Source organism: Cyprinus carpio, chromosome B18, assembly GCF_018340385.1.
Source record: "Cyprinus carpio isolate SPL01 chromosome B18, ASM1834038v1, whole genome shotgun sequence".
In the NCBI taxonomy this organism is placed as follows: Eukaryota; Metazoa; Chordata; class Actinopteri; order Cypriniformes; family Cyprinidae; genus Cyprinus; species Cyprinus carpio.
Genome location: NC_056614.1, coordinates 1848881 through 1874705, shown reverse-complemented (window position 1 = coordinate 1874705; position 25825 = coordinate 1848881). Strand labels below are relative to the sequence as shown.

The window sequence follows — 25825 nt, the reverse complement described above, 5'->3', positions numbered from 1 at the left end:
CACGATTATTTCCAACCCAATTAGGGGGAAATACAAGCAGCACCTCCTCGCTCTAGTCAGAAAGGCACTTGCACATGGCCTGAACGCCTTGCGAGGCTCAGAGGGATATTCAACAACCCTGCGCAACAGCCAAATGGTTTCTAGAAATGAGGGGGAGTGAAAGTAACAGAACGAGAAAGAAACACTGAGAAGAAAGGAAAACAGTGCAAACAATGAATCTTCCGAATCCAAATTTAGAACAGGCTGCAGAAAGAATTTAAACACTTGTGTGTAGAGCTGGGTGCTGATTACATGTAATCTGGAGAATGTAATCAGATTCTAATCACAAGTACTTGTAATTAGATTAAATAACATTTTCACAGGTACTTTTTTATTGATTACATTTCATCTTTTTGGTAAGTGATTAATTTTGATTGGTGTTATTTCAAAATGATTTATTTTAATTCAACATTTTTATTTGATTTTATTTAATTATTATCTTTTCATTAAACTGACGAATCCCCTGCAGTTCTTTTACGAACCCCAGTTTGGGAAACCTTGACACAATACAATGTTTAATGCACTTCATGTTGTTAATGACAAATGGAATTTATTTTCTTACTCTGTGTATATTACCCTATTTAAATCAATGGGATAAACAAGTTAGGTCAAAAGTAATCGAAAAGCAATCGAAAACTAGTCTGATTAGATTACCTGTAATGGATTACGTTACTAAGTACAATTGTTTTCATGTAATTTGGAATCAGTAACAGACATTTGTAAGTAATCGACCCTGCACGGTTTGTGTAGTATAGAATCTGGGGCCAGTTGTTCAAAAAGTTTAATCTGAATCAGAATGATCTGGATTTGGAAATCCCATGTTTTGATATTCAGGATCAGGTAACTCATCTTGCTTTTGTGCCGGTTTTTCAAAGCAAAATTCGATTGGATCACCCTGATCCAGATATACACTTTTTTAGATTTCCAAATCTGGATTACTAATGCTCTGTGGTGCCCCTAAAGGGACATGGTGATGAAAATGTAAAAAAAAAAAAAAAAAAAATGAGATGGGGGTGTGGGGTGGTTTGGGTTATGCCAATTATTTGTATTCTAGTTTTGCATTACATTTACACAAATAAGTATTTCTGACTGGTCCATCTCTGATGATTGTGCCAATGTAGTTTACAATTTTTGTTTGATATTGACAACTGTTTGTGGATTTGGGGATATATTACATGTTACAAATGTTGCATTTATTTACCAATATATATATATATATATATATATATATATATATATATATATATATATTTATTTACCAGTTTTAACATTTTTTTTGCACGAAGAAGAAAGCGCAACATTGTATATGTGTGAAGACATTAAATTATAAAATTCACTGATATATATTTTGTGTTTGTGCACCCTGATGTAAACAAGCCCAAAACGCATGAGCAGCATGGCGGAAAGAGTGAAGGAAACGCTTCATTCCCCTTGTAGCATGTGCAAGTGACGATTCTCCGTCAACCAATCAGTGTTCTGCAGTTAGTCTAGCTCCACTCTTAAGGTACCGCACTACTGTGCTAGGTACACCAACGAAAGGGTCCCACAATGTGGTACAGTATGGTTCACTAATTTAGTACCAATGGAAACTGTAATAATTGCGTATCGAACTGTACCGCACCGCTCGGTATTGATTATTAAATAGTTTAATTACGTTTTACACATACTAGTTTCCATGACAGAGTTCAAGATAAATCTTTTCATTACTACTGGAGCGCCAGTTAAGTTTTAATGATTACTAAACAGCAAACACAAACTATGCAAAAACGGCACTCATTGGCCAAATTCGCTCACAAGTTTTAATTCAGCTGGACTATATTAGTGGACTAATGTAGGGAGTAGTGAGTGAGGGTGTAGGTGGTGATTTTAAACAGTTTTAAGCAATTGCATTTTTGTTTTTAGTCTTCATAGCGCTCCATATACCAAGGTTACAAAACCTAGAGGAACATGTTCTCGGTCCAACGACTTGTATGGCTCTATATGTCATGGCAGTGAGCTGTGTGAAAACCGGAGGAACTCCGGTGCTGCGCTGAGTCAGAATTGTACAAAAGGAGAAAAAAGGGAAGAAAAAGTGGGGGTGGACGATTAGACGAATGAAGGATGGGTCGGGTTGACTCACACTGTGCGAGCCCAACAGCCTAAAACCACTGTCAGAAAAATCAGCATCATCTGATGAGCTCAATGAGTCAAGCAACTTGTTCTATCCATTGTACTTAGGAGCTCTTTAAATGAATACAATGGTTCACAACAAAACAACACTAGTGCTTGAAGCCAGGATGAAGAGATTGTATTACACTTTTTTATCTCTCTATCTATCTAACTATCTGTAAGGGGTGTAATGATACACAGAAGTCACGGTTTGATACGTATCTCGGTTTTGGGGTCACGGTTCGATACGGGTTCGGTAGAACATCTCTATCTATCATCTATCTATCTATCTATCTATCTATCTATCTATCTATCTATCTATCTATCTATCTATCTATCTATCTATCTATCTATCTATCTATCTATCTATCTCTGTCATTCTGTCTATCCTACTATCAGTCTGTCTATCTGTGAGTACTGAAAGTACTGAAAGTTTTATTTCTATCTAAATATTTTGTGATTCCAGTCCGTGAGAAGCCAAATTCAGAACATCTTCTTCTTTCAGAAACATCACTAACCTGACAGTGCGTGTTCTTGTCTGCACTGAATCGAACAGGTTTATTCTGAGTACGGATTGTCTGTCCTCATCCAGCCTCTTTTGTGCTAAATAACAGCAGTACTCCAACATCTCCGGCCAAGATCATCAGTCAGAACAGTCTAACCATAGCAAAAGCATATCAGGCCACAATGCAGTGAGAGATTGTGAAAGGAATACAAAATATAACCATCAGTTACAGAAAGCATACAGTGTGTGCAGTCCGGAGATAGAGAGAAATCAAGCCAGAGCCGGTTTGAATTCAGAATGAATACTGAATACAGGAGTCCGGCGGGACACATTCAACTCAGTCCACAAAGCATGCATTAATGATAACCTTTCAGATATGCCCACATTACAAGAGCCCACACTGCAATATTAATATTATAAGGGATCTCAAAGAACCTGTGTATGTTTAATGTGGTTAAAATTAGATCCTTACTAGGCATGAGCATGAAAGATACCTGTAATGGGATCCCTCTTCCTAAAATATATAAAATTGATATTATATATATATATATATATATATATATATATATATATATATATATATATATATATATATATATATATATATAAATGATGATAAAAAATATTATTTTTTTGTATATTTTAATATTTTATTATTATTATTATTATTATTATTAATAATACCTGAGTTTAATAACCCACTAGCCACCTTTTTTTTTCCTTCTGCCCCAAATAAGTTTTTATTCTTCAAAGTTACTCTTTTCCCTCAAAGTGTATTATATAATACAGTATAAATGACAGGTAAGAGTATTTAAATAAGAAAAAATAAAAAATAAATAAATAAAAAATATATATATATTTCCCATCTCAATGAGTACTGTCCATCTAATGCTAAGTATTTAAACATGTTTTCACTTTTGACCCTTTTGTTTAGTTTAGAGAGGTCATACAGATTTCACTTCAGGTTTTATTTTTAAAGACAATACATTTAATCACTCCAAACTTTCTACGTGTCCAAAAAGTGCATTTAAAAAACTCAAAAGTGACTCATTCTGAAGAATCTATTGGTTGCAAAGTATGTGCAGCACATTTCTGTTCTGTGCATCTGTCACAGTCTAATGTAGACTTAAAAAAAGCCTTTATGTCAACGCTCACAAGCTATATTAGACCCAACAGCGGAAACACTTACTAAGTGTAAACATTTACTCTTTTGACATGCAAAGTCAGTGTTTACATAAAAGCCACAGCAGTCAAAATCAAACATTTTTATAAGGACCACAGAGATGGCAAAATAATTCCCTTAAACAACAAATCTATGTAAACGTTTGAGTCTGATTCAGATTTTCACGCACGTGATTCTTCTGAAGCATGAATCCAGTGTCCTTAGGCCATATATAAAACACTTTTCAGGAAGTAAAAATGAACAATTACTTCCTCGCACATCTGAATCATCCACGACCCTTAATGACTGCATAAAAACGTCTCCATCTATTGCGAACGAAGAGCAGACGGATGACTCCATGTCACTGATAATCAGAAAAACTGAAGTGATGCCAAGTTTCCGGAGGCACTAATTGGCACATAAATCAATCAAAAGTAATTAATAAACTCGAGCTTCACTGGACGTGTGCCTTTATTCTCATTCATTTAGTGCCTGGACCCAGACTTTCTTTCAGCTCCGGCCAATGCAGGCAAAAATAGCTTCCCATGAAGATGAGGTCAGAGGAAGAGCAGGATGAGAAATGCCCTCAAACTCTCAGATAAAAAGACCAGAGTGTGTTCAGGTCTTGTACATCAGCCTCGTATTTCCATCACATATTTTAGTTGTTGAGTCCTAACAACACCATTAAACTGACACGGAGACCTCTTAAGCCAGAAGACCCGAAATAGCAGAGCCTCCTCCCTAATGGAGCGTCTGTGGCCCAGTTCTGTCTGCCTTCAAAGTGACCGCGCCGGTCGACTCGCTCTGACCAGCATTTGAGACTAGCTGGGGACATACCAGGTCCACACACAGACATCCCTAAATACTTCTGTCTCAAAACCAGGTTGGGCGCACCTCAACAAGTTGACTTTCCTCTCATGATTCAGTTACGCCTTTGCAGAAAGTCATTTGAACTTTTGAGTCACCTAGACTGAAATCCATCAGGTTTTCTGCAGGTCCTAAAACCTCTTAATTCCACAAATGAATGCTTTAAAAGCTCTTAAATCAGAGCAAAAAGTCTCAAAATCATAAAGTCATGCCATTAAATGTTGCATGCACTACAATCAAGCAAGCAATAAAGTTTTTCCTATTTTTGCTTTGTTTTCCAATACAAATATTTAAACATCTATAAATCAAGATACATTTACTTGGGATGATTTTCTGAAGGAAAAAAAAAATGGTGATTTTAAGCTTAAAACAAGAACAAATATCTGTTAATGGGATATTAAAACTTGTTTTACCTTTGAATAAAGATTTTTCTGAGCCCATACATAACTTTGATCAGTTTCTCATAAAACAAGACAATATTATTACATTTTGCTTCTTAAATACGTGATCTTTAGATATTTAGCACCTTCGAATTAAGCCATTTTAACTTTTGAGTCATCTAGACTGAAATCCATTAAACCAGTTTACTCAGGGGTTTCTGCGGATCCTAGAACATCTTAATTTACCCGTCAACAAATCAAGGCATAGAAAGATCTTAAATCAGAAAATTTATAAAATCATGGCATTAAATGTTTTTAGCATGAATTGCTACAAAAATAAATGAATAATTTCCTTAGTACTTTTGTTTTGTTTTCCAATACAAACATCTAAACACCCTTAAATCAAAATAAATTTACGTGGGATGATTTTTATTTTATTTTATTTATTGTTTATTGGAGAAACTGAACAAAATTAAGTGAGTTTATGCTTAATACAGAATCAAACATATTTCAATATTCCAACTTTTTGGACCCCCTTTGGCAAATATTTGTTTTTGTTTTAGTCATGAACTCACTTTTGACAAGACATCTTATGTAATTTTGCTTCTCACGTAACTGATCTTTAGATATTTACAACTGAAAAAAAGACACAAATATTGAAAAAAAAGAAAGAAAAAAAAAAGACCTAAAAAGCAATGGAGATCTTTTTGGAAATTGTCTTTTCAGAATTTGAATCCAAATATAAAATACAAGACATTTACATTTAGATACCATATTAACACATTGGGTTCCGTTCTGTCTTAAAACTCATACATTCATAAAAACCCCGCAGAAGAAACACGTTTCACCATATCTTAATCCGTTCCACAGATCTCTCCAGATATTTCTCTAAAACCTGTGCAAAGACTGTGCATAATACACATACAGTATCTTCCACATTTTCTTCTGCATAATGCCCTTTCTTTGATCTCGCTGCAGTAAAGGGCAGGGAGAAACTTAAATTACAAAGTTATATAACAGGAAGGTTTGGAAACCTTACATTTGGAGGTGGTCAGAAACACGTGTGATGTAAATGCTAACTCATATCAGACAACAGCGAATGGCCTTCTGCTCCTCAACCGATGCCAATCAACTACTGTTTTTGTAGGTTAAATAAGAAAAACTGAAAATAAGGAAAGACTCATACAAATACATACAAAACAACTAACAAACATTTACGCTGGAACATGAAATGATATACAAAAAGTGATTACACTAATTTCTTTCATTTGGTTTCAGTAACATAGAGTCACCAACAGTTTTACATGCTTTAATGTGTGCAGTCTGAGAATGCAAATGCTCTGTAACAATGCTTCTAGGAAAAAATAATATTTTTTCTAGGTAACTGGATTCATTTTAGGGGTGAAAAAAATGAGATTTGGGAGTGGAAGACAATGCACTGAGAGTAATGCTGGAGAAACATTATGAGGACGTAAAGAAAGAAAAGAGATGTCGGTACACCGAGAGACAGACGTGGATGCGATCTGAAATCCACCCACTGCATGGGAGTGACGAACGCTGCGTTTTGGGTGATTGCATAAGAGAGGAAATAATGAGATTGCTATGGGTCACTGAACCGAGTCCATGCTGAAGACCTTCAGGTCTGCAGAAAGTGAGAGGATTTCACAGTGAGAGTGTTCCCTGCAGAAAACACACTCCGGGCCTCGGTTTATAAACCGCTTCTCCTTTTTAGCCAGAGAACAGGGCACGCGTTAATGTGTGTGTCATGAAAACATTCACTAATGTGTCCATAATTTGCACACCGCTCAGTCACATCCTTCACAAACACATTTAATCTCTCTCTCTCTCTCTCTCTCTCTCTCTCTCTCTCTCTCATGGAGTGGGTTTGCGTTAAAGTCCTCTTAAAGACCTATTAAAGTCAGAAGAGGAATAAGGCAGGGTTGCCCACTTTTGGGTCAGCTCTACAGTTTAATTATTAAACTGTTATTGTGCAAATTAAGAAATTCATTAAAAGATTTACATATTGTAGGTTATTTTAATGAACCCATGAAACTCTCTGCTTATGCAGATGACCTTAGTGTGATTGTTAAGGATGAAGAAGACATACAAAATAATTAGGTTGTATTCAGTGTTATGAAAAGGCCTCTTCAGCTAAAATAAACTGGGGGAAAACGTCTCAGGTTACACATGTAACCATGGTTCCTCAAAAGAACAAGGCACTGCGTCGGAGAATGCTTTGGGAACGCCTCCAGCGTGACCGGCTCTGAATCACGTGTGTAATCAGTCCAATGGATGGGCGAGACGTCAAAGGCGGGTGACGTCAGAGACCAGGAAGCTTAAAAGTATGTGCGGTGAAGCTGGCATCAGCCTCTAGGGGTGAAGCAAGCGCCGGCAGAGATGCCGGAAGTGTGGCACTGCGACTCAGCGTCTCATTCCTTCGAGGAACCATGGTTACATGTGTAACCTGAGATGTTCCTCTTCAGGAACTCGAGCTGTGTGGGAGAATGCTTTGGGAATGAGAATGCCCACGCCACCAGACTTTCAAACCTCTGCCTAGTGTGCACAGCTAGGGCGAGAAAACAGAAGAGCCTGGAGTGAGCCTCCAGTGCTCACACTGGACACATACAATTAAGCTTCTTTTAGTCTGGCTCCCTGAAGGGAGGAAGACTGAAGGCCTGGAGTACAACAGGCTGTGGTGCAGGAGAGGGGACCTTTGGGACATGCCCCACTCGAAGGTAGAGAAATGCTTTGGCCAGACCAGGCGCAAAATCTATATAGAAAGGGGCCATGGAGAAGGCCTGCAGGTCCTCAACTTCTCTTAAGAGAAGATATCTCCAGCAGAAAAGAGGTCTTTATAGTGAGGTGACGATCAGAAATCTCCTCAATTGGCTTGAATGGAGGATTACAGAGAGCCTCTAACACCACAGCCAGGTCCCAAGTAGGGACATGAGAACATACAGGAGGTCTCAATCTCAGTGTAACGCGGGGGAAACGCGAACGCAGACCTACTTGGTGGTTGATGTAAGAGACCACCGCTATGTTGTCAGTGCGCACCAACATATGGTGGCCTCTTAGGTCTGGGAGAAAGTGTTTCAGAACTCGAAACACAGCCAGCATCTACAGGAAGTTGATGTGCCACGTGAGATGGCAACCACTCCATAGACCACGGGCAGGGTGGCCGCTCATGACCGCACCCCAGCCGGTGAGGGACGTGTCAGTCGCTAGCGTTACACGACGACAAGGAGCTCCCAGCACCGGGTCCTGAGACAAGAACTAAGGCTTTCTCCACATGTCCAAGGCATCGCCGCGTGACCTTGATCACGTGAAGTGGGTTGCCCTTTGGGAAGAACCCCTTGGTCTTGAGCCACCACTGTAGAGGTCTCATGTACAGCAGGCCAAGAGGTATCCCATTGGACACAGCTGCCATCAGACCCAGCAGTCTCTGAAACTGCTTGACAGTGAGTGACCGCCCTTCTCTCACTCTCACGACTGCGGTGAGGATCCACTCGATCCAAGCAGGTGACAATCATGCCTGCATCGTGGTCAAGTCCCACACCAAGCCCAGATAAGTGGTCCTCTGTAATGGAGAAAGCACATTTTTCTTGGTGTTTAGTCTTAACTCCAGCTCTCTCATGTGGGCGAGAAAGACATCTCGATGTTGAACCACCGTCTGCTCTGATTGAGCTAAAATCAACCAATCATCGATATAGTTCAGTATGCGGATGCTCTGCAGTCGCAGTGGAGCCACTTCATGAAAGTGTGGGGTGAGAGTGCAAGGCCAAAGAGAAGAACCTATTGGTACGCTTTGCCCCCAAAAGCGAACCACAGGAACTTCCTGTGAGTGGGAAGGATGGAGGAACACACAGCTTGAAACACAGCCTGCCCAGTTTATGTTTTATCTTTTCTAGTGCCTTTGACATGATGATAGACAAACAACACTAAATAAGATTCACAAACAAATATCAGACTGACACACACACAGAGCGCTGGCTGAATGACAGAAGGCTGATGCCGGCTTCGCCGCACAAGCTTTTAAGGTTCCTGGTCTCTGACATCACCTGCCTGTGACGTCTCGTCCATCCATTGGACTGATTACACACTTGATTTAGAGCCGGTCATGCTGGAGGCATTCCCAAAGCATTCTCAGACACAGCTCGAGTTCCTGAAGAGCAACTGAATCTTTATGGTGTGGAACCACAAGTTCTATTCCAAAAATTTGACTGGTAATGTTCAATGGAGTAGGGATGGCCTTACATTTTTAGGATTTTTTTAGGTTCTGATTCATGTAAAAAGAAAAAACGGGATGGAATGATAGAAAAGACGTCTGTATGTCTGTCCAATTGGAAATGGATACTTCCTCAGTTATCGTCTTGATAGTAAAAAACCTTTTTGCATCTTCACTGTGGCATTAAATGGCTGTTTCGGACCCTCCTGTAAATCTTGTCAAAGATATTCAAAGACAGTTGGTTATTTATTTATTTATTTATTTATTTATTTATTTATTTATTTGGTCAGGACAGCATTGGGTGAGAGAGGCTGTCCTGTGTTTGCCAACTTGTGAAGGAGGACAAGGACTTATCGACATTGAATGCCGAGTTGCTGATTTTAGATTACAGGCTGCTCAAAGACTTTTGAATAAAAGACACATCAGCTGGACAGATGTAGCCTGTGGACTGTTGAGAAAGTAGGGCACTTGGGCCTTGATTGACACCTTTTTTTAATTGACCTTGATGGTGTGGACTTGACTGGTTTAGACCTTTTTAAAAGACAATGCTTAGAGTTTCAAACTCTCGAAAACAAGGGTCTGTTAAAGATATTTGGGGCAAATTAGAACCCCTACTTTACAGTCCTGTGCTATCAGTAAAAAAAGTGCTTTGGAGAAAGAATTAGAGCAAAATTAAGAGCCACTTTTCCAACTGTTAAAAGAATGATGTGATATGGTGCATTGTGTTTTTAGCCAAGAAGGTATTATTTATGGTCCTAAGTATCGGTATTAAACAAGGAATGTTGATGCATTTTTGAATTATTTGTATGGACAAGCTAAATTATGCATATGGTTGACCAGGAAAGCTATGATTATGGGAAAAGGTTCCACAAATATTGTTTTATCATGTAAAGGCTTGCTTTCTCGAGATTAGTGGTCGAGTTTGCTTATTATGAACTGACTGAAAAATTGGTAGATTCTAAGAAATTTGGTGTTTAAATGGAATTTTATGTAAGATAAGTGATGGTTGTTTAGAAATGAAATTTTAATATTGTTTTAGTATTTGTTTTAGTGCATAATTGTGGAATTATTATGTAAATCTGGTTTTAATTGTAATTAAAGGGTTTTGTTTTGCATCATTTTTCATGTTTTCCTGAGGTCCACCGCTATTGTGACCATAGTTTGCATTAAAAAATATTCAGAATGTAGTTTTTATGACCACATTCCATCTTGCAATTTTGAATACATTTTGAAATTAATGAATTAATTTATTTATTTTGCTGTTGTGCATATAGAACTTGGCACTTAATTCCTCCTCATGTGGTGAATTTGTTTCTACTTTTTAAATTACTTTTTTTATTTATAATAATAATTTATTTATTTTTTTGTTTTTACATTTTATTTATCTATCTATCTACAGAATTTTATGGCAAGGTTTTGTGGATAAGGAACAGAAAATGATGGGTGAAATCGGATCAAGAAAGTACACAAACCAGATTCGAACTTGCATTCCTCACGAGCACCATATAGTGCTTCTGTTAAAGTTAAGTCTACAGTGATTTTTAATCATTCAGTGATTTTTGCTCATTCACATACATACATGATTTTTATTTTTGTTTTATTTATTTTATGTTCATGTTCTAATTCTTTCATTCAGTTCAATCTTTTGCCTGTGAACTTGGCTTTGATTTCAGTCATAACTCAGTTTTGACTAGGCATGTTTCACAATGAGAAATTATGTTGATTTTATCTCTTATGTAAGGGACTGTACTTGTAAGCATTTGCATTTTGGCCACAACAGTTTATTTTTGAAGATTATATTCAAAACTATACAGATTTTCAGTCTTTCTCTCTCCCCTTTTTATTTCTCCCTTCTTTCTTATTGATTGATAAAGGCATATTTCCGCATAGTTCCTTGCACAATACTATGTTATGAGCTCAAGACACTTTTATTATAGTGCATGATTTGTTAACTAATACATTTTAATGTTTGCATCACATAAGCAGCTCCATATGTTTGGCTTTTCTGAGGTAGTAAACTTGCTCATAAGCACACCCGGTACAACACTATACCTGTGATGTAAAGCGCTCGGGTGCGAGTCTGTGAAACATGATTCTGGATGAATACAAGATAAAATGGAATGCTTCAGCAAGTGTCAGATTTAGTGTTTTTCCAAATGTGTGTGAGTGGGTTTTTTTTTTAACGCCACTCACTTTTTTATTTTTGTGCCACTCAGTGGACATTGCTGCGATACGTACAACAAACACCTTAATAAAAGTTGCCAGTTTCCCATTTATCAGTTTCAGATAAAACAGAACACTCTTTTAGCACCACTGGACATTTAACTGTAACAGTGTTGCAAAACACCTAAAAAAATAATGTAACGTTTCTGCCAAAAATTCACCACATTAAGGTTTTTTTTTTTTTTTTTTTTTTTTTTTTCAGTGAGCATGGGCTGACATTAATTATTGTACCATCAAACATGAAGAATTTGGAAAATGACAGGAACATTCTAAAAGCTTTTACACAATCTAAAAAAGTATTTTTGTTTTGTTGCAGAAACTGTGTCTGTATCATAGCAGATTTTTAAAAAGGAGAGCATGGTTTTAAAAAAGAAACACAGATTTCTTTAAACAGAAAAGTGCTTTTTTTTTCTGAGATCAGTGTCTGATCACTCATTGCTCCATGTGTTTGCATGTGACACATTAAGAAAGCTGCTTTTCTAATACCCAGAGGGCTGTTTGCAGGCATCAATAGCTTAACACAATCACTGGAGAGCGTTAGGGGTGACAGAGCGGAGTCTGTTCAACAATCAGACCCCCAGAGAGACTCATGAAGATCTCATCAGTCTGTTGCGTGATGATGGGTGTTCAAATCACTGTTAGAGACATAGGCCACAATTTTACAGAACTGATATTTGGGTCATGCTACAGCAGGTCTGGTTGATTTAATCGTTATGATGTATCAAAAACCTTCACAATCTACATCACAGTTGTGGATAAAATGCTAAAAATCAATATAGACTAAACCAGTGTGAGTGGACATAAAATCTCTATCCGTTTGTTGTAACATAAAAATAAACTTAATGTTTATTTGTCAGACATACGTAAATGAAACAGGCCAGATTATTTATTTCGACTTGAAATCTTGCTGACAAATATGCATCACGTGAAATTTATTAGTTTATGTTAAATCGAAATGGATGAAAATTTTATATGCAATTCTTAAACATAAATCTTAAATTTAGGCCTGAATATCTGTACTATTTTGAGTGCAGATATTTTGAAATAAATAAACAAACAAACACACACACACACACACACACACACACACACACAACTAGACAGTGAAAACAAACTGGACGGCACTGACTTCCAATATGTAGACAGAAAACCCCAACATTTTTCCAAATATCTTATTTTGTGCTGCACAGAAGAAAGCAAGCTGAACTGTCTCTCTAAGAGCATGTGGAGATGAATCTCATTACTCACCACACATTGTACCAGTGGGACAGCAGAAACTTCCCGTCCTGTTTTTTATTCTGGTGTTGCATCCATGCCTGCAGGACTTCCACGGCCCGGATCCTCTCCCCCTGCACCCTTTCGTCGGCCCGGTCCAGTTCTGTCTTTCTAAACAATCCCTCACCGTTCAGACGGCTCGTCTGTCCTGAGCTCAGACCGTCTCTGGAGTCTGGAGAATCCAGTTAGTGCGCTGAGTGATGGCGCTGCTGGACGGTGCTGGTGTATCTGTGGTGGAGAGAGAGAACGAGAAGCATGCTTAGGTTCATGAATCTTTCACTGCTACAGAACTGAGTGTGTTTGAGGGTCCCGCTGTCCTCGTCCTGCATGGTGTCGCTCAAGCTTGTCTTGATTGTGCACATCCAAAATAACACAATCTGAGTTCCTTTTGCAAGTCAAAATGACCCTCCTTGGCTCCTTCAGAGTCTGTGTCAAGTAGTTATGAAGATATCTTCTGTACTAACCAAGAATGGGAGACAGGTCCTCTTTCAACTGGAAATTAAGGCTTGAAGATCAAGTAACAGATGGAGAAGTTTAAAGGTCAGAAGGGACCTTGTAGATAGTTCCAGAAGAGAGCAGGAAGGATGCTGGGAGTTCGGCTTTAAATATTGAAATCCCATCTGACAAAAAGTCCAAGGGAATCAAAGCATCTACAATTAACGTCTGGAAGACTTGAAGAATTTAAAAATCCCCAAACATCTTGCATTTGCCTTCAACGTCTTCTGTTTCAGAATCTGTGTTTGGTTTTTCTTTTCAGTCCCATTTTTAACTGCGTTCGGGTCTTTCTTCATATTTTGTCTGGCATCTCTCCTCCCGAGCTCTTAGTGCTGCTCAGAGCTGCTCACTCCATCTCTCTCTCTCTCTCTCTCTCTCTCTCTCTCTCTCTCTCTCTCTCTCTCTCTCTCTCTCCATCAGTTACTTTCCCTCCTCCTGCCCTCCTTGTCTCTTCTGTGTTGCTGTCTGTTTTCCTCCCTCTCTCCTCCTCCTCCTCTTCTCTCGGTCCACATGGAAGCTCCCAGAGCAAAAGGCAGTGACAGCCTGAGTTCATCAGTGGCTACAAAATCACTCATGCACACAGATCATAGAAATGAACAACATTTCAGAACGCCAGACTGAACTACAAACAGAAACACTGAAACATTTATGTTGTTTATTTTATATAAATTAATTTTATTTTTTATTCTAATGTATGTATAATAATTAAATAAACTTCATATTAATTAAAACGATAAATTTTATAAACATTTTAATTATACACACACACACACCCACACACACCCCCACACACACACATATATATATATATTATATTATATATATATATATATATTATATAAAACATTTATATTCAAAGTTATTAATTGATAATTTAATAATAGACAATAATTGTAATATATATATATATATATATATATCTAATCTAATTACATTACTGTTTAATGTTAATGTAATGTAATAATTAATATAATAGAAATAAAATAAAAAAATATATATAATGTTAATTATATAGTCATAAATATATTATATAAAAAAATTGTCATTATTATTTTTAATATAAAATAACTGTAATATTGATATATTTTTATTTTTAAAAAATTAAAATAATTAATCTTTTAAAACCAATGGTGAGGGCACAACTTATTTTAAATCACCACATTATAGAGACAGTGTCAGGAGAGCAATGTGAAAAGGGGGGAAATTTGTGCAGTCTTCTTTCCCTAAATTAGTTTCAGTTGCAGAGCATGTTGGGGTATGTGATCGTAGAGACAACTTCTGATGGCTTGATTCAGCCGTACACACATTCACACACATGCACACAGTCTCCCATGCTTGCGTTCTCTTGCTTCTGACTTCAGCCATAATCCAACAGTAGCCAGTTGCTTAGCAACTGCCTCCAGGGAGACTTTTTCCACATCAAAAGCAGCCTGCACAAGACATGTGAGTCAGAAAACTAAGGATGTAGTGAGGGGGAATGTGGGAGGATGGAGAGGGAGGGAGAGATAAAGCTGACACAGAGTCAGAACATATGTCAGAATGAGAGAACTGCAGCTCCTCATGAGGAGGAGGCGGAGTCCTGCCCAATTCCATCAAATTTTATTTATTTTTTTATTCACCCTCCTTTATTTTTAGAGGAGAGGCTGATGAAATATTCACAGGTTGCGATGCAAGATTCGCATTGCAATGGCAAACCCAATGCAAGCATTTCCTTCCCAAAGCTTACCAGCTGATAACCGCACAATACAACAGCTCAAGCTGCTAAATCTGCTGTTTATGTTCAAAATGGGTTAACATATTTTTCAGTGTTCTTTTGTTTAGTTTTGTTTTGACAGATATGTTTCATTAATTCATAAATATCATTAGGATCTCAAGGAGTTAAATGACATTATACTGTACAGCCTGACCAACTAACCTTGCCTTGCCATAAAAAGGTCAAATTATCTAGTATTTTAAGAAACTTGTTGATCTTGACATATAGACATGAGGGACCTTTCTGTGAATTGTATTTTTATTTTTATTTTTTTTTCTGCATACAGTACCCATTACCCCATGGCGTATATGTCTTTCCCTTTCATGATACATTTTCAAACCATATTAAACCAGTACATACATATACACAGGCTCTGTACAATTTTGTTAAAAGTGAAATACGTTAATGTGCAGTGACATTATTTATGATTCATTTTTAATCTGGTATGTCTGACAGAATCAGGATGATGCTCACATGAAGATGTTAATGTCAGAATGTCATTCATTATTCATTAAGTCTTTCATTGCTGTGTTAAGTTAGTATGAAAGCTAGTAAAAAATTGACAAAAAAAATTATGTGATAAAGTCTTGATTCAGTAATAACTACATCTCATAATTGACATAAGTCAAAATTGAAAAGCCATAATCATGAAATAAATTGAAATTATAAGCTAAAAAGTCAAAATCTTGACAGTCATAAGTATGAAATTAAACGTCTAAATTAAGACATACTAAATCATAATTAAGAAAAAAATCAAAATGGACAAAAAAAAAATATGACTCATGACTAAGTCAAAATTGACAAGTTGAAATTGACAAGTCATCAATATAAAATAAATTGAAATTATAAGATAAAAAGTCAAAATTCTGACAGTCATAACCATGAAATTAAAAGTCTAAATTAAGACATACCCTAAATCATAATTATTAAAAGTCAAAACTGACAAATATATATATATACTTGAAATTGAAATGGAAAATTATGACGTCAAATCATGAGATAAAAAGCTGAAATTATGACATACTAAGTCTTAATTTGTTAGTCATAAGAAAAAAATGGACTTGAGTTTTTATCTCATACTTTCTCCTTAAAGTATCTCATAATTTGGACTTTTTAACTCAAAATTATTAACAAAAAAAAATACACTCTTTTGCATTACAAAACCTATCATATGCGGTGGAAATGGCTTTCCATAAGTTAGCACTAACACTCACCTGCACCCAAACTGTCCAGCTGGACACAAGTTAGCCGACATTGTTGTGATCTGAGTGCTGATTGTCAAGAGAAGATCATTTCTACCTACGAACCACTTGTTCTGATGCGGGGTGTGAGTGCATACTGTCTATAATGAACGAGCTTTTTGATGACACACTATGAAAATGTGAATAGAGAGCAACATCACAAAGTGAGGAAACATGTCTGAGTGAGTTTCTCCTCCTAGAGAACCAGTGCTTGTGTGAGTGAATGTGTCCCTGCGAGACATTCACAAACCATGAAGCGCTCGCTCTACCCGAGGCTCTCCAAACAAACTCAAATATCCTGAAACTGAGCTAACTGCTGATGCTCAGAGACCCTCTGAGTCGCCGTTGAGGGTTGGGGCAATTATATTTGACTGACATGCAGAGCGGAAGTGGATTATCCTGTAAAATCCAACAGAATGAAGTCATAATGAGATAAAAACATCAACAGCAGCAGCGCTCTGTGACATAAGGCGATCTTTACAGTCACCGACTTATTGATTTCCTTGGACACAGGAACAATTAGTAACAATTAAAAGAAGTTTAGTATCTTGCGTCTGATTTACAGAGCGAGTCAATCAATGGAAGAGCGACAGGCTCATGATCCGCACACACACCATTAACCCCTCGCAGCATTGATTATACTGGCTAGTTCAACTGACTCAACTGACTGACACACACACACACACACACACACACACACACACACACACACACACACACACACACACACACACACACGTTTGTTTCTGTGAATTGTGGGGATTTCCATAGACTTCTATTACTTTTATACAGACCAAACAAGATTTTCTATCCCCCTAAACCTAAACCTACCCCTTACAGAAAACCTGTTTGCACTGTTACACTTTCAGTGTCATGTTCAATCATTTTTTTAATAAACTGTTCTGTATGGAGAGCCAGAAATATGATGTGTCAATAGTGTTCTTGCGCCTTCTGCTGGCTTTGTTGTGAACTGCATGCGTGTGATGGAATATATACATTATTTTGGATTTGCACAGAAAATGGAAAAATTGTGTTGTATTTTTGCAATTAAACATATGAATATATTTCTGCATATGATCAGAGGGCACCCAGTATTAAAAAAGTATTATTTTAGTAATAATTAAATTTTTATTATTTTTTTTTATTAGTATTTAGAATTCGTTTTTATTTCTAAATATTCCATTTTCAGCAGTTTCAAAACTGGGATATTAGTGATATATATTTTGCTTGGATGAAATGTCATCAAAATACACACTGTAGCTGAGTGTTTGCCAATGGATTAAGATACTTTTACAGTTAGTTTACATACAGTAGTTATAGCATCTTCCATCAGTGGATCTTAATCTTGATCTTTGCTCAGGCAAACTGGTGATCCTGCCCCACATTTCTGATCTCTGCATACGCATTTCTCTGTAACAAAATCCTTCTCAAAGCCTCACGACCTCCATACATTCACATCGCATCTTATCAAAGGAGAAACTGAGCTCTCTAGCGGTGAATCAAGAGCACTGCACTCATTTAATGAAGAAAAATCAATAAATAGTGGAGAAATCCTTTCTAATTACAATATTATAGCATGCATGCTTTTTGTCAAATCTGACAAATCTGTAAACGGAAAAGTCTGACTACTGGCATTAAACCATGCACATACATTTATTTGAACTGTTCTGTGGGATTTCAGAAGTATTTATTTATTATTTTATTTATTTATTTTCATAAATTCCCTCCTCTGCTCCTCTCACCCTGATTTTCACTCCTCTGACTCATGCACTGTGCTCATGCAAAGACAGAGAAGTGGGATTTTAGGTTAGAAAGCACTGGCTCTCTTTGTCCTACACCTGGACCACAAGGAAAAAGAAATAGGTTTGTAGGTTTTGTGATGTATGAAGAGATTTGTGAGGGTTTGTCTGCATTGTGAAGGACCAAATGTTCAGTGGGATAGTAAAACCTGAAATCAACAGCAAAACAAAGTCTTAAAATGCAAAAGCTTTGTGCAAGGATTAGGTTTAAGAAAGGGTCGAAAACATAATTAGTGCAATGAAGTTATAATAAGGTCTAGAAATGCTGTAAATTGCTTTGATCAGAAAATAAATATGGTACCTACAGACAGAAAGAGAAACGTGAGGAATGGCTGTTGTGGAATAACATAACCATAACGTTAAAAGGCTGTGATAATATTTGCATATCCTTCACTGTCATTAAGCCTCTGTGTTCTGGGTTGCTACAGACCAAAGAGGTGCCTGGATTTAACAGTCCTTGTGAAATCATCGTTATAAATGAGACACTCTGTTACAGACCTGAGGGTAAAGATGCTCTTGCTCCAGATTAGTGTATCTCTTTACATGCACTCATTTTTTTATAAATCAGAATGAATCCAATCTGATTTCAGATTCTGAAAGTTGTTTCTTTGAACCATAAAGTTTGCAAATCAATTCATATGTTTAATTACATATGCATTGCAAGCAATCCATAAATAAGTGCAAGCTGAAGACCTTGCAAGCTTTTTAATCTTGAAATCCAATGACAATCCATTATAAAATCTTATAAAACTTATTACATATTTAAAACTACAGGAATAAACAATCTAAATGCAAGAAATAAGTATAAACTTAAACTATTTTGATATTTATTATGCCAGAATTATTTATAAACATTTTTACACAAATTACAACTGTACCTAAGTTGTGTTTTCAATTTTTTATAAAGTCAGTGTGTTTTTTCCCCCACAAGGATACAACTGTGTCAGTGAAGAGCTTCAGATGAAATACGGATATTCTGTGTGAAGAGAACAAATGTGAAAAAATCAAGGTAAATATAACTTATATATATATATATTCCAAGTTGCAATTTTATTGTATTACTAACCTGGTCCAGAGCAGGCTAAGCTGAGCTCTAACACTGACCGATAGGAAAGCGCTGACATTACCACTGATTCTCTCACATACTATTATTTGACTTTGTGATCAGTCCAGAAATAAAAGTATACAGAAAATGCAACTTAAATAAATCAAATAAATAAGAAATAGGCTACAACCAACTGTATTTAATGTAATGACCTTTTTTTAAGATATATGAAAACATTTTAACATATAGCTGCTATACTTGTGCATTCAGTTGATCAGCAGTTTCTAGCCATGCAGCCGCTCTCTCGGGTTTTATGACAGCTGTCATAACCCTAACCTTTTATGGTAGTAGAACATTGAAACTAAAATCTAAAATTGCTCTTTAAAGCATTAACACATTAAAAACACTAGCCTTTCTAACATTTACAGATGAAGAGTATGACTGTGACATGTCTGTTACACACTGGGGTCAACCTGGATCAGATTAGTGAGATTGTGTGAACTTAAACTGTCGTTTATGAAAGTGCTCTAGCCCTGATAGATTTGTTAGGTTATTTCAAGTCAGGTTTTGGACTTTTCTTTTTGCATCTTTTATGAAACAGCCCCCTGTTTGTATCGTTCATATTATGATACAGGCACAAAGTTTGAGTGTTCTTTGGGCAATTACTCAGCTAATAGGGAACATTCTCAGAACGTTCTCACAACTATTAATTCAGTAACATTAACAGAACGTTCATTTAGCATTTTCTGGAACCGGGTACATAAACTTAGCCACGATGTTATGATAATGTCTTAAGAACTAGTTTGACTAGCTATCAGTTAACTAAAAGGGGATTCAGTCTTACTCTCCGATTTCAAATGAGATCAGTCTTCCATTATATGTAACTGGATTTAAAATGCACCAGTCTTGAAGAAAATTAGATGACTAAATTTTAAGACTAGTCTAAGTAGTTTATAAAACCAGTCACTGGTCTTTAATAATAACTCATCTTCAAACTGGTCTTCAAAACTAGTGTTAATTTTGTTAACAATGATAACCTTTTCTTTCCATGACAATGACATCATTAAACACTGACTTTGACTATATCGACATGCAATATCGTTGACCAGAACAGACAGTATTAAACGTAGACTACTTAAAAAAAAATAAAAAAAATAAAAAAAAAAATAAAAAAAAAATAAATAAAAAAGCTTTATATCAAAAATCTCTCTCTATTTTTTGAACAAGTAGGATGAGAAAAAATATAGACTTTCATGAGTTTTCATACATAGGGTTGCCAGATGTAAAAGCTTTAAATCCTCCGAGGTTCTCTGACTGGACACATTTTCTCTCCAGTGTTTCTCTTTATCTTCACAACCTAGCAACCACCTCACAAGCACAATCTCTAGACTGCAGAAAAATGTTGTTGTTATTTTAATAATAATAATAATAATAATAATAATAATAATAATAATAATAATAATAATAACAATAATAATAAACATGAATAATTTGGAATTATTTAAATTAATATTAGGAATTTCTCTGTTTTAGCTTTTGAGGGAAGCTTTTGATTCTTACCAGACAACTAAAATCCTTACTAGTTACATAACCAAGAAACCAAGTTTGCATAACCAAGAAAACCTTTTTAAAAAATTTTTTAAATCTAGATATTTTGAGCATTCAGAGAACATTTAGAGAGAAAACATGTTCATAACTTAGGAACATAAACAAAAAGTTCCTAGAACATGTTTTGTTAGCTGAGCTTTGTGTGTGTGTGTGTGTGTGTGTGTGTGTGTGTGCATGTGTGTGTGTGTGTGTGTGTGTGTGTGTGTGTGTGTGTGTGTGTGTGCATGTGTGTGTGTCAGAAATATGGATGGAGAAGTAAGATGTTGACAGTAGAGTCTTGGAGGTTTGGCAGCAACTTGGACCAGTGAGGATTTAATAAAGCAATAAGCCCCATGAAGCTGTGGTTTACAGTGAATTTATAACAGCTAAGGTGCGTTGTTAGGCACGACGCGAAGCCCCCTTAGCTGTTTTAAATTCACTGTAAACCACGGCTTCATGGGGCTTATTGCTTTTATAAAACAGTTATTCCATATATGTAGTAAGGCTTCACATAATAAAACAGAGCAAATAAAGTGTAATGATATTAATAAAAACAAACAATGTAGTTCCTCAGAAACAGTTGTGGTTGCAACAAAGTGGTTGCCGAGCAACACACAGAAGTAAACGAAGGTGTATGTTTGTAGAGTAATTTACAACAGCTTCAAACGCAGCTCAACCAGTCAGAATCAAGGACCGGAACTATCTGTTTTATAAGTAGCTACATATCCACACACACATATAGAAACATCCATAAAAGCAGTCTTTCTCTCTCATTATCTCTGTGTCGCACACATGCACACACCACATCAGCGCCTGAAGCGACCGCTGTACTGTCCGCTCTAAACCAGAGCCGCCGAGCGGGAAATTAAAACTGTGTGACATGACACGACGTCTGCATGAACACTAAAGTGAAGCCCAGCACAGGAGACCGGCACTTTGAGACAATGAGCATGTATGGGAGAGAGAAAACACAACACTTTGGCTTCATTCTGCAAAACTGAGCTGGCACTGTTATGTTATATAATGCAGAATGTGTTGTGTTGTCAGATTTTGGAGTTTAATGTGATTTCGGACTGGGATTTTTAACCCTCCATTGCTTGCCTGTCATTTATCCAGCATGCACTGTATCGAGTTACAGCCCTCTAGTGCTTAAGCCATTAAGTTAACCAATAAACTGCGACAAAAGTCTGAAGCTTCTGTTCAAATGATACTCTGCTTTTTACATTGCTTTGGGGCGAGAGATGTGAGTTTTCTCTCTTCGCTGAGTTTCGACACTCATTGTGTGTCCGCATGAGGCATCTGCTCCCATCAGCCGCAAGCAGCTCCTCAGCTTTTGTTATCACTTAATACAGCAAATGTGTAAAAATAGCTTCAGCCAGAAGGTTAATAATATTTAACAGTTTGAAGTGATTTCAGGCCTGGAGCAATACGATGTCTATGAATGACAGATTGCCTCAAAAGTCTATTCTAGATATAATTTTGAGAACGGCCACTTTTGTTATTCAAAGTGTTCAGGGGTTTCAGACAAAATCTGGTAAATGATTGTGACACAAAATACCTATAATACATAATGTAATACATGCACAATATGTATAATACATAATATATACACCTATAGTATTTTTAAATCGGTTTACCTACTCTTAACTCAGAAGAACATAATGTTAAAATAACATTAACGCAACATTAACGTATAACCAATAACAATTAGATGTACTTTAATCAAGCCAAAAAGTGAGTCATCAAACCTGCTTGTGGTCAAGGGAACATGTGAAGAAGCTTTAAAAGATCTTAAAAATATCTAAATTAATAAAAGACCTCAAAACAAGATTAAAATGCCATATATATTATATAATAGAGCTCCACTACATTTGAATGGGAGTTTTTGTAATGTTTTATTGGGTCATATGATGATATTGTAACTGAACTGGCAGGTATTGAGTGGGTAATCAGATTATAATTGGCTCATTAATTATCAAAACTTAGTATCAAGAGGTTATTATTTATGTACAACTGTGTAATTAAAGCAAAGGTAAATGTCATTTGGTTTCATAAATTGTCTGTTTATTTACAGTAGATATGTTAATGAAAGTAGCTCCAACATTAATTCATTATTTGCGTGATAAAAGCTCTGTCTACAGGCCAAAAGTTGTGAAGTGGTAGCAGGCAGTTTAAGTGTCAGTGTGTTTGACCGTCAAAAGGGGAAAAAAAAGCATAATTCTGTGAGGATGGCATGCGCGTGCACGCCTGCAGAGAGAGAGAGAGAGAGAGAGAGAGAGAGATGCGAGTTCATCTCAACATCAGCGGGCAGGAGCAGACGAGTATGGAGCTATCACTGATGGCAGCGCAGGTAGGACTTACAGTACTGCGACATTTTTATCATTAAATCATGTTTTAATGCTTATAATTGAGGCTAGTTTGTGGACTCACAGACTACCATAGAATGGTGTATTGTAGCAATGCTGGACCTGGTTATAATGTGTTTTTCAGTGCAGTGTGTAACTTCTGCTATAGCTGATGCTCGAGTAGACTGTTTTAACAACACTTAACACATATGTATCTAATATGTATCTCTGTATATAAGTTACAAGGCATTTTTATGTTATCTCTGAAACTTGTTTAGCAAAGAAATACATCCTAACTTGTGTAACAGTACATTTAAAATGGTAATTATCATGTAAAAACAATAATCTGAACTGATTTGGGGAAATGAAGCATTTCATCACTTACAAATGGATGCTTTGCAGTGAATGGGTGCCGTCAGAATGAGAGTCTCTAAACAGCTGATAAAAACATCACAGTAATCCACAAGTGATCCACAGCACTCCAGTCCATCAGTTAACATCTGGAGAAGTGAAAAACTGCATGTTTGTAAGAAACAAATCCATAATTATTTACTTTGTTTCCGTGTAAAATACTAGTCCTCTGTTCAGGATATTGCTTTTTCCAGTAAAAAAAATAAAATAAAAAAAAATTGCATCTGGAGAGAAATATGCACAGATCAAGCACGATTTTCAAGTTATGTGAGAGACAACAGCAGATGGATTTTTCACTGGAGGAAGTGTTATTATGTATTATGGACTCATATTTTGGCCAGAAGCAATTATTTAAAGTTAAAATGCCTTAATGATGGATTTGTTTCCTTCAAGCACGTGGCTTTTCACCCCACAAGACGTTAAATGAGTGACTCAAGTATTGTGGAATATGTTGGTATGTTTTATCAGCTGTTTGGTCTCTCATTTTGACGGCACCCATTCACTGCAGAGGATCCATTAAGCAGTGCATGTGCATAGAATATAGTGCCAGATTGCATTATGCATTAAACAGTTGCTATGTAATTAACAGGGGCAGTCATAATTATAAATGAAATGAAATAAAATGTAACTTCAGTTAATCTTTTCAAAAAGAACTAAAAATAAATTTAGACTTTTTATCTTTAGTAGTGAAGTAAAGGCTCAAAGAGTGTCTTATAGAGAGGCATCTGGTGACGATAGCTGCAACTGTTTTTTTCTTTGGGCCCTTTATTATCAAGTGACAGAATGCTAATTAGAAATGTAAAGTGGCCACCAGTCACATCTGTTCCCGAAATCACGCAGTCCTGATCACAGAAGCTAATACGACAGCCATGCGTGCTCATTTATGCAGTTTCATCCAAGTTCCTAAAACTCCAAGTTTATAAAAACCTTCATTACAAACATAAACTTAATCAGATTTTACTGCATGACTCTCAGGAATACTTGATTCTGATTGGTCCGTTATCTTTGTATAACGACGCTAAACTGTGACTTTGACTGATGTGGTCTGTTCCTCACATAATAAATAATTTCAGCTCGTATCAATATTTAATATCCCTTATTTATTTTTTACACGTTTTTTTTATAAAGTGTTACAAAAGCATTTTTTAGAGGCTTGTTCACAGTTTAGAGACGACAGTCAGCAATCTCAGTAAGCAGGTAATGTGAGGTGAGGGATTTCTTCAATCGAGAGTGAAGCTATAGAGCAGTGTTTTCTATTCATATTTAATGTACGGTTCAAGGCCTTGAACATGGCTCAGCCCTTTGGAAGTCACACTCCTTCAAGTTTACATGAAAGGCATTTCAGAGTTTCTCAAGCATGTCAGGAAATGACAGTAAGAAGCAGCGTCATCACTGCGGTCTCAGCAGGACACACAGACTCACGACAGCTTCACTCATGACGGATGAGACGCAGGACGGGGGTGTAGGGAGGGTTTAGGGTCTGTCATCCTGCACAGGTGAGGCAGCAGCCTTCATCCAGAGAGGATAATGCTAATACTTGTCACTGAGGGTTATTCTATTTACAGAAGTTTCATTACTGGATGACACGTATCATGGTGCATTTACAGTGGGTGTCAGTTTCTGATGCTAATTCATGAAATACTGGAAAGTGTCAAAAGGGAAAAGTTATAAAGCATCTCTGTTAATATGACATAAAGCCATTATTAGTATTTATAATATCAATTAATCGTTACATGGTAGGACTGTGCAGTAAGTAACAATGAGCAATACATTTGTTGCATTATTAATCTTCTGAACAGGGTTTTTAGAGGCAGAATGTGTATGAGAACATGTGTTTGAAACTTGACAGAAATGTTCCTGAAAGTGAGAACTCCCACAATCGTCAGAGGATAGTATCAGGATTTAAAGGAATAGTTCACCCCAAAGTGAAAGTTTGTGAATGTCCTCAGCCCTCTGACCATATGAGATCAGGATGAGTTGTTTCTTCATCAGGTTTGTAGAAATGTAGCACTGCATCAGTGTCTCAGCAACGGATGCTCTGCAGTGAATGGGTGCCGTCAGAATGAGAGTCCAAACAGCTGATAAAAACATCACAATAATCCACAAGTAATCCACAGCACTCCAGTCCATCAGTTAACATCTGGAGAAGACAAAATCCATCATTAAGATGTTTTTAATTAAAATACGAGTCCATAATCCATAATAACACTTCCTCCAGTGAATAAGGTGTGAATAAGGAGAGAAATCTGCACAAGCACCGTTTACAAGCCAAAACAGCTCTAAACAAATATGTGTCTGGATTCTGATGTGAGAGACAACAGGAGA

General features: G+C 36.7%; 1 protein-coding gene across 2 annotated transcripts in view; it reads left to right on the top strand.

Annotated features, from left to right (window-relative positions):
• The first annotated feature begins 22725 nt into the window (after positions 1–22725).
• Positions 22726–25825, top strand: part of LOC109090959 (uncharacterized protein C14orf132) — a 13012-nt gene continuing 9912 nt past the window's right edge. For both annotated transcript variants that reach the window (XM_019104800.2, XM_042743829.1), the window contains exon 1: positions 22726–23094. In XM_019104800.2, coding sequence (XP_018960345.2) covers positions 22978–23094 — 117 coding nt within the window. In that variant the 5' untranslated portion in view covers positions 22726–22977. The remainder of the gene's footprint in view (positions 23095–25825) is intronic.